Genomic DNA, 12,249 nt, shown 5'->3' on the forward strand with positions numbered 1-12,249 from the left:
AGAGATTTGTAAAGAATATATTATGAAATCAAAAGAGCATTTATTAAGGGAAGGATATGGATTTCAAATGATTTTCTTATAGGTAACTGTTTTAAAGATACAAATTAGACAAAAAAGGTACAGTTTTGAATAGACTAAGTCTGAATTTGAAATGCAATTATGTACAGATAATGAACAAATCATCAGTAAAATGCTTAAGCTTTTGTTGGCATTTGAAATATAAGATGAACAAGTAAGGGACTGTATGGTAAAATGGCTGACAAATTTTGGACACAATATACAAATGGGGAAATGGTAAAGAATGTGGCTGAAAGGTCTGAAATTTACTCTGTGTTATGATTTTAAAGAGAATCTTTACCAAGTGATGTACCATTGGTATATGACACAAGATAAATTATCTCAGATGTATAAAGGATCATCAAATGTATTTTGGAAATGTAACAAACAGGAAAGTTTTCTTTTAAATCATGCGATAGACATCTCAGAAAATTAAAAGATACTGGATTAAAATAAAGAGTTTGATGTGGGATGCGGTGGCTTAGTTGTTAAGATGCCAGTTCTGACAATCGTAAAGTTGGAAGTTTGGCAGTTCGAGGCCCATGGGGTGAGCTTCTGTCACTAGTCCCAGTTTCTGCCACCCTAGCAGTTGGAAAGTACTGGAGTAGTCTTCAGACAACACTGGCTCTTTGGCTTAGTAACAGAGATGAGCATTCATGTCAAAGGAAAACAATTGGAAAAGTGATATAGAATAATAATACAGCTGCAAGAATACAAAATGCTCAGACATGGAAAAAGAGCTAGGGGTCAATGATGCTGCTGTGTTCTTTCATGTCATTTCTGACATTCAGTAACCCCAAGGTGAACTTTTCACAGTGTTTTCTTAATTGACCAGAATATCTGAAAAGGGTTTTGTTTTTTTTAGTATGTCAATGTTGATATTGTACAATTTTTGCCTGTTGTTTATTTGTACTGATGGGTCTTTGGTTTGTAATAAAAATACTGTAGTGTATAGGATTTTCTTGGTATGATTTTTTCAGGGGGGGCTGCCTTTGCCTTCCTCAGAAGCTCAAAGAGTGTGACTTACCCAAGGACACCCAGTGGGTTTTCATTGCCTGTGAGGAAATGGACCCTGGTCTCCAGGTCATAGTCCAATGCTCAAACCAGTACTGGCTCAGCTAAGGCTATAATTCTGTATATTGTTCAGTTGTCAGTTAAAGCAGGAAAGTTGGATTAAAAAAAATAACAACAATAATAGAAAAATATGTTCAGTGTCATTTTGGTACAAACTAGCATCAGTTCTGTGTACTGAAAACATATTTACTGTACTATGCTATTTAATAGATAAAATTTAAGGATATGCCATTCTTATCTTGAGAATTAGGTCAGTTTATCTCTTAATCTGAAGTCAAAAGCTTTCAGGATTTTACTTAAGCAACTCTCAGTAGCTTTTACCTTTGACGGTAAAATCTGTTCTCCAGGCAAATGTATAAGTATTGCATATTTAAGAGTTAAGATAATTCAGAACACGAAAGTTTAAAGTGAGAACTACTGATGGAGAAACAAACAGGCTTTCTAGAACTGAAAGAGGTTTTCCATAAATGTGCATCTCCTAATCAAATGTGATTCCTTGACTAGAACAGGAGGAAAGTGAGTCCTACCTGGAAAAAAAAATCCATGGAGGTTTCTCCGAAAAGTCTTTTAACAAATCCATTGCCAGAGACTCAGTTAACTGGCTAATTGGTACACACGGCAGCAAGATCAGAAAGATGGTTCTGTCCCCTGCTATGTGCACTAAGCCAATATTTCCCCAATTATTTCTAAATGACTCACCTCATTGTCGTGCGGCGGCAGCTGGTGAAGAAGCTGTTTGATACGGGCTTTCTCCCCAGGGCTGTTCACGTAGGGCACTTTGTCTTCTGGTAGGCAGCTGTAGTACTGATGAACCTAAATGTTAGAAAAGGGGGACTGCAGTACAATGTCTTGTTTTTTGCTTCTGACATATTTGCTTGTACCGACAGACACACACAACCAATCCCTCTGAGCAGCAACACTCAGAGAGTCCTAAGATGCAAAGTTAAAACAATGAGCTTTCCTTGGGACAAAAACCAATACTTTTAATTTAACAGACACTGAAATCTGTTTGGGTAAGGGGCAAAGCAAGAGAAAAAACTGTTTTCAGTTTTTAAAGCTAACCCGCCAAGGTTGTTCTTTACCGTTTTCTCAGTTAGTCTCCAGAATGTGAACATGTTTCCCTTGGCTAGGTAGATCTGTCAGCACCTGCCTTTGTAAGCATAGGTTAAGGCACTGCTCCTTGGCATCCAGTCTATGACTGGGTAACTGAGCCTCCACCCTCACTTAAGCCCCAAAGGCCTTTTCTGTAACAATTTGTGAAAATAATCAGCAGATAAAATCTGTCGGAAGGCTGAGCTCTCGCTTTAAGTCTCGGAGTATGTAATTAAAAACAAACATGAAAAGTGCAGCACATTGTGCGGTACAACAAGGCTAGGTCCCAGGAGATCCTGTTGGTAATATGCATGTTTATGATGTGCACACATCTCCTGTTCAGCTCATTCCATTTAACTAAATGGAATAAAAGAGCTTTAACTAAACAGTCTGGAGTGTCCATAACTAACATCACATTCTATGATATCCTGATCTGATGCTTGTAAGGCGGAGACAGTGGGTAATAGATAACATTGAGTGTTAACAACCTCTCTTCTTGATCTGAGAGTACATTGTCCAGAGCTTAGAAAGTGGGAAACCGTCAACGTCTTCAGCTGCTAAATTACCCACACAGAACAGATGCTTAACTAACATTCCATGCTAGATTCTGCCACTCAAGATGCAAAACTGCTTGCTGCAAAAAGTTCCTGATGGAGCTATTTTGAAATGTAGCAACCAGCTGCCAAGGAATGAACATGCAATGAGAATGTGTCTCCATCTTGGGAGGTATATCCTTACCCTCTCAGAAACAAAAGTACTACCCTCACTTCTACTGACAACATTTGAGAAATGGAAAGCTTTAGACCAATGTGAAAAATGTGTAGCTCTCTGGCTGTTTTAGAAGTGCATCTCCTAGCATTCCTCACCATCGGTTACAGTTGCTAGGGCTGCTGAGAGGTGCAGTTTAACAATATCTGGAGGACGACACAATTTCCACTCCTCCATTAGACAGCCTCTTGAACTGTGCACAGTCTGCAATGACTTGGCAACCCACATCATGCAGTTGCCAAATCACGTACACTCTTAAAATTACATCTGACACTGAGATATGCTTGAGGTCATAGCAGATCTGGCAGCAGAGGAAGGAATAGTATACAGTAAAAGGCAACAGAATAATACTTTCCATATTATATCTATCTTTGTTTCTGTTATTTAAAGGAATGCTACATAGGTTATACCGACCACAATGATAACACTGAAAACAGACTTGCCACCACAGCAAGTGACTGCAGCCCTCATCATTGTATTTAGAACACATGGGATTGCCTCATACCAGGCCAGATTGTTTACTGATCTAGCCAAGTCTGATCTCGGAAGCTAAAAGGGTCAGTCCTGTTTAGTACTTGGATGGAAGGAACTCAACAAATGCCAGGTGCTGTGGGCTGTATTTGACAGGAAGAAACTGGCAAAACCATCTCTGAATGAATACCCTACAAAAACTCTGGGAAGTTCATGGGGTCACCATAAGTCAAGAGGCAAGTTGAAGGCACAGACAAGTACTGCCTGCTCTAACTGGCAACAGCTTTTCAGATCCACAAGGACAGATTTTTGATCTCATTTGCTCCGTGATCCTTTACTGCTCCCTGTGCTTTGAACGGAAGATAATACAAATGTATCCTTCTGCAAGCAATCTGCATGACCTACCAGTGAATATTTTCCATCCTAACAGAGGGACCACCATTACCACATTGAAAGCCTATGCCAGGAATCTAGGTTTTCCTCTATCAACCTCCCTATACCAGATGCAGCCCTACAAAAGTGCCAGCACTAACCCAAGAGACAAGGTGATCTAGGTTATCCCTTCTCTCCCAAGGTTTGGCAAATCTACTTGGCTAGATTCTAGGAGTTCATGCTATTGCAGCAAGCCATGGTAAAGATAATTTGTATTTCAGATTTAAGTGATGCTCTATTTCAAATTGTTGGTAATCTGAATTTCATCAGTGTTACTGATCCTTTTCTAAAGCTTGAAACTGATTTTACTATATTATGTTGATTAAATATTATTGCTTTTTAAAATTGTTGCTGCCTTTTTTTAGAAGCATAAGGTGGGATATGGACTTAACAATTAATTAAGGAAATAAAAACAAACCTGGCTAAACAAAAGTGCTTGAGAGATTCTAAACATGAGAGATTAGAGTCATATTTAGAGCAATGCAGATTCATCATTATTTATTTTATTTCATTTTTTATCCCACTTTTCTCCCAAAAAGGGACCCATAGCTAACTTAACTATATTTGTTACATTAATGTGACTTACATTGGTCATGATTTCAATTGATCCATTTTATTACTTTTTGGACTGTAACTCCCTGAATTGTTCTGGCTATGCTGGCTGGAAGCTGTAGTTGAAACAGCAACTTTTCCTGAATTAGATTTAATGGAATTTTTATGACACATAAGAAGGAAGTAAAGTTGCTATTATATATTGACGTAATACTGTATAAGTTAAGAAAGTAAATTATAGTAATGATAAATTATGACAGTTGTTTGAGAAATGATTACAGGGAATTGCTGTATCAAGGTGTGAAGAAATTGATTTGTTTTATTTTTTTAATTGTTAAAAGAACGGGGAATTATATGTCAAATAATGTAATTCAAAAGACTGTAATAAAAAATAAAAGAAAAAAGAAACAGCAAACTTTACTAGCATTGCTTTTTACAACCATCATCCCAATTCAATAACAGGAACAAAAGAGTGACAAAATCATAGAATCATAGAGTTGGAAGCGACCACAAGGGCCACCTAGACTAACCCTCTGCCACGCAGGAAAATGCAAGCAAAACACTCCCTACCAATGGCTGTCCAGCCTCAGTTTTAAAAACTTCCAAAGAAGGAGACTCCACCACACTCTGAAGCTGTGGAGTCCTCACACTATAAGGGTGGCACTCCATCATCTATGCCAGTATTCAGCAGCCACAGAATACACTCACAATGTTACAGAATGATTTCTTTTGTCCATTTCTCCCCATGGAACATTTGTATGGATCACTATAACAGATGCTTTAAATGAAGAAGCATAAAACTGCAAAGGAGATGTGTCCAATGATCCATGATTAGCTCCCTCCCCCCATGCACCACTCTTCACCAGCAACCAATCTGTTCAACCAAGGACGCTCCTTGTTAAAAACAATGAAATGACATGGTTACCAATAAAATCTCAGTGTCACTTACTTTGCATTTATAGTGCATCCTTCACCTGATCCCTGAACAGGGTAGCCAATAAAGTTGAACACGAAGGAGGAGATACAACCAGTTTAAGGAAGATTTAACCAATGTGAAGCTTGCCCATGTAGCATGCAATTAGGTACATGAAATCTTAAACCCAAACTTCTATTTATTCCTTTTAGCCTTGCATCATAGTCCTCAGTTGGCTTCTGAATGGTTACATTCTTAGTCAAATGCAGCCTGTCTATACTGAACTGCAACCTCGCTCTGTAGATCCTACAGCACTTGAGATTTTCTGCTACTAAGCATCTGTACTCACTGTGCCCTTCAAACAGAGTAATTTATTCTTTCCTGGCTGTCAAACTATGTCACAGTGGTCCCTAAGGTAATAAGCCATAAAGATGCAGATCATAGATAGAAAGAGACAAAAAGTCTGAATGGTAATTCCGTTATCATGTGGGTAAAATATTTGTTTCCTGGCCATCATACAGAAAAATATGTGCAAAGGCTTTCAAGCATTTTCTGCAAAAGCTCTGCAAGGATGAGCAAAAGAGTTTGGAAAATGAAACCTAACCAGAAAGAAAGAAAGAAAGAAAGGTTGGTTCTGACCTGCACCTCATCTCCTGGAATGAACAATGGATTGCTGAAGTGAGTTGGATCTGTTCCAGATAATGCACCATTGAAGACCACAAGAGTCATCATGTCATATATTTTGTTGTACACATAGTCATCCATCCTCCCTAGATAAATTCACATCCTTGCTATGCAGGTAAATCCATGAGGTCATCATTAAGTAATGCTTTTGTTCATGCATTCATCAGAGTTGTTTCTAATTGATGTTCTGTCTGATTGACTGTCAAAGTGGATTCCCCCAGCAACTGGGACTCCCATACAGTTTTATCATATGAAAGTGCTCTCACTGGTCACAGTTCACTATTGCATTAAGCATCATCACCTCAAAATGACTGCGGTACATGCCATACCATAATGAATTCATATCTTTGGTACTGTCTGCCCCTCAAAGACAGAGATGTTTACTAACCATTTCCATGTGATTTTTTTTGTGTCCAGTTTGTCCCTCCAAACACCTATCCCAGTGATGGCGAACCTATGGCACATGTGCCAGAGGTGGCACTCAGAGCCAACTCTGTGGGCACACATGCTGTCTCCTTAGCACAGAGTTTGCCAGAGTTTCTTACTAGATATCCAGAGGGACGTGGCACTTTGCAATAAATAAGTGGGGTCTGGGTTGCAGTTTGGGCACTCGGGGTGTTACATACCGCCATTTTGGACGTCCCCAGGACGTCCCAGTTTAAAAAAGGGGTGTCTCTTCTAGACGCACCTACTCCTGTTATGGACTCTGTCCATAACAAATGGCGGTGGCCGTTCCACACGGCCGCCACCATCTTGACGTAGCGAATGCTGTGCGTCTGCACGTCGTACAGCGCTTATGATGTCGCGAGGGCACCATTGGTGCCTTGCAACATCATAACTGCGACGCGAGAAGAAGCTCCATTTTGGAGCTTCTTTTTTGCTCCGTGCGGGAGCCGAGCGGTTTGGCTGCTGCGGCTCCCTCACAGAGCAAACAGCAGCGCTGGCAGACCGCTGCAAAGTGGCAGTCTGTAACGGACCACTGTCTGTAAAAGGTTAACCATCACTGACCTATCCTATTCAACACAAACTGAAAGAGCTCTTTACAAACTGAAAGCTCAAGCTGAATAACAATGACTTATGAGAAAAACAGGTACAGAATAAAATATGTACTGGTAAAACCAGCAAGAATCCAAGGGGATGCATATTGCCAAATGAACTTGCTTAATTAATTTAAGTGGGATTTCTCTTGCCTTGCTTATTTTAAAAATTTCTAGGCCACTTCTCTAGGCATTTCCAGAGCAATTGCATGGTCATCTTCTGGCAGATGTTGACCACAGACTTGTGCTGGAGGCCCTAGAGATTCCTAGAGAGCTTTTCCTGTAGTTAAAAAAAGGTGTTGTTTTTTTTAATTTGCAGTTTTCCCACTTTCACGGGGGTCCTGCACCCTTAATCCCAGCAAATGTGGAGGGCACACTATAAAGACAAGTTTTTTTATCCCATAGGTTGTGGGAGAAATTCTCAAAGTCTGGCTGCCAGAATGAAGAACTCTTTGTTTCCCCATACTCACTAGTCAAGATGGAAATACAAGATACAAGATCACAAAGAGAAACCTTGCATCCAAGCTATTTAGAATCCATGATCACTACCCTGAAGTGGGCTTAGAACCATGCTGGGTGGCAAGGCAAATAAAACAACAACAGAATCATGTGTGCTGAATAATTACATCCCCCAGCAATTGCATGCTAGCATTCTGTACTAGCTACAGTCTCCAAACACATTTCAAAAGTAGCCCAATGAAGAGGATGTTGAACAAAATATGTGTGACAGAAGTTAGGTCTGCCTTCTTGAGGGAGGCAAAGATACTGCTGACAACTCTCACTATCTGACCATCTAGGGACAAAACCAGGTCCAAGAGGATCTCTAAAGCTGCGATCCTGATACCTCAGAAGAAAAGGCATACAGGTTGAGCCTCCCTTATGGGATTGTTTTGGATTGGAGCTGGGTATGTTTCACTTAGGGAGGAGAAAACTCAGGGGGTGACGTGATAGCCTTCTTTGAATACTTGAAAGGCTACCATGTGGAAGATGGAACAAGCTTGTTTTCTGCTGCTGCAGAGACTACAGACTAGAACATAAACCAATGTATTCAAATGACAAGGAAAGAGATTCCATTTAGGCATTATGAAGAACTTCTTAACTCCTAACAACTTTGTGACAGTGGATTACATTGCCTTGGAGGGTGTTGGACTTCCCCTTCTTTGGAAGGTGGTTGGATTCTACAGCCATCTAAGCCAGTATTTATTACCAATTCCATTTCTTAGCCAATTTATTCAAGTGATCTTCACCAAGGTATGTCTTCTAGGTTCAGCTGCCACATCTTCAATATGGGGATAATGAGTGTGCCTTCCTAGTTAATTGGAAAGATCACTAATGAGTGGTTCAACCAATGACAAAGTCAGCATTTCAGTTCAGATATGTTGATCATTCCATCTTAATTAGAACTGAAAAATCACGAAATACAAGCTTTGCACATAAAATATACATGATGATCTGATATGTTCACAATAATAGAGTGGAAAAGGACTTCTTTCCTCTTTTAGATTATGAGGTATAGAAACCTGTGTCTGAATATAACATTGTGAACTAGGGATGGCAAAGGATTTAACAGGTGTGAAATTCTCATTGGTAACATTCATTTCATGCTACCTGAAATGAATTGCAAGAAAAAGTGTACTTTGCCTTTGAAATTTATGCTTTTGAAAGATTTCAGGTATATTTTGGAGAATAAAATACATACGGAATCATCCATATATTTTTAAAAAGCAAATGGCTAAAATGCCTACAACTGAAATATATAAAGATGCTTTAATAACTTTATAGTTTGCATGTACTTTTCCTCTTTAACTAAACTTCAGTTAAAAAAGAAAAATAAATAAATAAAATGTGTATATTAAACAGCTATACAAAATGTGTACCTTTAAAAAACGCAAAAAATTACACACTAGTATAGATAAATTCTTACAACCTGGTATGTACCAAGAACAGGATTAATATGAAGGGAGGATTTGGAAAAATGCAACAAAATCAAGACTGAGAGGTGTTCTATATAAAGAGTACCATAATGACAACTGATAAAGATGCAGATCATGATGATGATGGCTGGGTTGGATCCAGATTTAATCATGCAGCATATTCACTAAAATCAATGGAACAAGTTGATTTTGAGTTCCTGGAGTATAAATTATTTCATTGAGTGTAGTCTGACTAAATGTAGATCCAACTAATTATAATTACAGGTTAAGTATCCTTTATCCAAAAATCCCCAATCCTAAATACTCTAAAATCCTAAACTTTTTGAGCACCAATGACATTTTGAGGAGAGAGCTACAGCGCTTCTCCTCATTCGTTCATGAAGCTTGAGAGAGATGACAACTATTTGTGAAATGGTTCACACCAAGCACTACACTTGGATTCCTGCCATTTCACAGATCATAGCATCTCTTTCCAGCTTCACAAATACAGTATGTACTATGCTACTTGTATTCCAAAAATTCAAAAAGTTCCAAAATCAGAAAAAAAATCCAAACTCTAAAACACTTCTGGCCCCAAGCATTTTGAATAACACATACTCAACCTGTACTGAACACTTGTTACACATAAATTGTTATGAGACAAAGATAGGGGGCCTTTTAGTATTCTTAACTTTTAATTTGTTGAAGACTTTAATGATCTTTACTGCACTCCATAGAAAAATCAAATCAAGTATATGATTGGCTATTCTTCCAATTTGTTACAGCTAGGAAATGCTTGAGGAATATCAGCTTATGCAAGAACACAATCAAGCCAGGGCAGAAATTGCTCTTGAACTACACAGGTAGATCTAGGTTAAGAAACTGGATCTCCCTCAGTCTATAATGACATTCTTCCATGTGGAAAAGCTGCATAAATGTTCTTCCTTGTTTGAAGTCAATTGCTGTTGTTAACTGCCCCAGGGTTGATCTCAACCCATGGCGACCCTGCTGATGAGACATCTCCAAGACCCTCTGTCCCCCACTGCTCTGCTCAACTCCTGCAATCTCATACTTGTGATCTCTTTAATAGAGTCCATCTATCTTGCATGCAGCCTTTCTCTCTTTCTACTTCCCTCTACTTCCCTCATTGTTTTTTCCAATGATTCATGCCTTCTCATGAAGTGTCCAAAGTATGACAACCTGAGTTTTGTCATCTTGGCTTCTAGGGAGATTTCTGGCTTGATCTGCTCCAGGACCCATTTGTTGGTCTTTTTGGCTGTCCATGGAATCCTTAGTACAGTGTGTCCTTGTTTTATGTGGGGGATCTGTTCTGTACCCACAACGTAAAACAAAAAACGTGTATGCTCGAGCCCCATTACAAGTACATGAGGTCAACTTATAGTCGAGTATATATGGTAATCCAAATTGAAGGCCACAGGACACAAGACATTAGGTTAGGTACACCTAGAGACATAGTACAAAGGTTTTTTGAGGAAGAACTTTAAAATGTTGGCAGGAGTAAAGAATATTGTTAGAGCAGGTCTCATCTTGCATCAAAGAGGATCTTGGAGGATCTTTCACAAACAACAAATTTCATCATCCAGTCAAAGCACAGCAAGGCTAAATAAATAAATGAACAAATATTGATCTGTTGTGCCTCTCTTTCAAAAATACTATTTTCCCATTTTCCTATAGAGAGGGATATTCAGACAACATGTAGTTAAATGGAGACATCAGCAGCAAGAAGATAATAAGCATGTTGGAAATTAACAGCTCCTTCAATCACTAAAAGGGAAAAATGTTGTGGGGGGGGGGTAGCCTTGTAAAATGAAAGAAGGAGAAAATTCCTTTCAAGTTGAGCCAACTTTATTCAAAGGAATTTAGGGAAATAATTACATTAGCCCCATAATGCGTGTACGTTGCTCCATCAGCCTTATTTAGTATTCCTCTACGTTGTTTTTCTCCTCCCCTCAAATTTCAAAGTGCTTGGGTTTTAAAAGTCATAACTACATATTCCTTAAGGATGACTAAAGTCTTGGAGGAATTTCTTTAAAGGCTGTGGGTAACTCTTTGGGACCCAGCCCTATTTATTTATTTAGAACAAAAGACATCCGCTTGCAGGGAACCTGGAATAATAAATCGAGACTCCATTGCCTTCAGCCATTGTGTCAGAAGAATACATAGTTCTTTTTCTCTCCTCCACCTCAGGGCTGGATGTGTTGCCTACAAAAAAGGCAACAGCCTATTGTTTTGAAGAAGAAACCCATCTCTGCACATACTTTAGCACTTTGGACATGTTTCTTATGTCTTCCCAGCTAGGCAGCTTGATCATGTCAATGTCTGCCTTCAGTTCCAAGAATTCAAATGAGCCAAAATTCATGTCCTGTTGAGAGTCTGAGTCAGTCAGAGACTGTCCTCACATACCTAGGCTTCACATATACAGTTGAGACTCCCTATTGGAAATGCTTGGGAGCAGAGGAAGGGGGGATTTTGGAATACCTGTATTTGCATATATGCACATAATGAGATATCTTGAAGATAGGACCCAAGTGGAAACCCTATAATACATTTATGTAGCCTGAATGTGATTTTATACAATATTTTAAACAATTTTTGTATGTCTCTGTTGGATCTATTGGACCTCTCAGTGGCTTTCAATATCATTGACCATGGTATCTTTCTGGGCCACCTTCGCTGGGATGGAATATGGAAGCACTGTTTTACAATGGTTCTCTTCCTTCTTTGAGGGGCAAACACTTGGGGACTCCTATTCAGTCCCTGGCCATTGACTTGTGGGATCCCTCAGAGTTTGGTTCTATCCCTGCTGCTATTTAACTTATGCAGATGTAAATCAGTTGCTAATGCCTCGATAAAAGAAACTTCTTTTTACAAATATTTTTTCATGCCTGCTCAGACCCCATTTTCTTTCTTGTTGTTTCTCTAGCTGGAAGCTCCCCCCCCCCCCGCCATCCTTGGGGAGATGATGAAGGAGAAATGGAGAAACACAGAGTTTTGGTGTTGGGTTGCAGCGGTATGTTTGCAGTAAATAATGCATTAGGCTTGAGCTGAAAAAGAGCTGATCCTGTCGTAGCAGTGTGTGCTAATCACAACAGTCAAGGAAAACATTAGCTGCCTTCACAATCCGCTACTGAGTGTGTATGAAAACAGAGACAAGTGGGGAAGCAGAGAAGCCTGCCTTATCAGCTACCCAAAGCATGTTAAACAAACGGACACTAATAAAAAAGTTTGGCCACCA

General features: G+C 39.3%; 1 protein-coding gene across 1 annotated transcript in view; it reads right to left on the reverse strand.

Annotated features, from left to right (window-relative positions):
- Positions 1–12,249, reverse strand: part of PRICKLE2 (prickle planar cell polarity protein 2) — a 362,756-nt gene that overhangs the window by 81,410 nt on the left and 269,097 nt on the right. Inside the window, exon 4 of the mRNA XM_042447451.1 lies at positions 1,831–1,944. Within this exon, the coding sequence (XP_042303385.1) occupies positions 1,831–1,944 (114 nt within the window). The remainder of the gene's footprint in view (positions 1–1,830; positions 1,945–12,249) is intronic.

The sequence above is a fragment of the Sceloporus undulatus genome, chromosome 2 (assembly GCF_019175285.1).
Source record: "Sceloporus undulatus isolate JIND9_A2432 ecotype Alabama chromosome 2, SceUnd_v1.1, whole genome shotgun sequence".
Lineage (NCBI taxonomy): Eukaryota > Metazoa > Chordata > Lepidosauria > Squamata > Phrynosomatidae > Sceloporus > Sceloporus undulatus.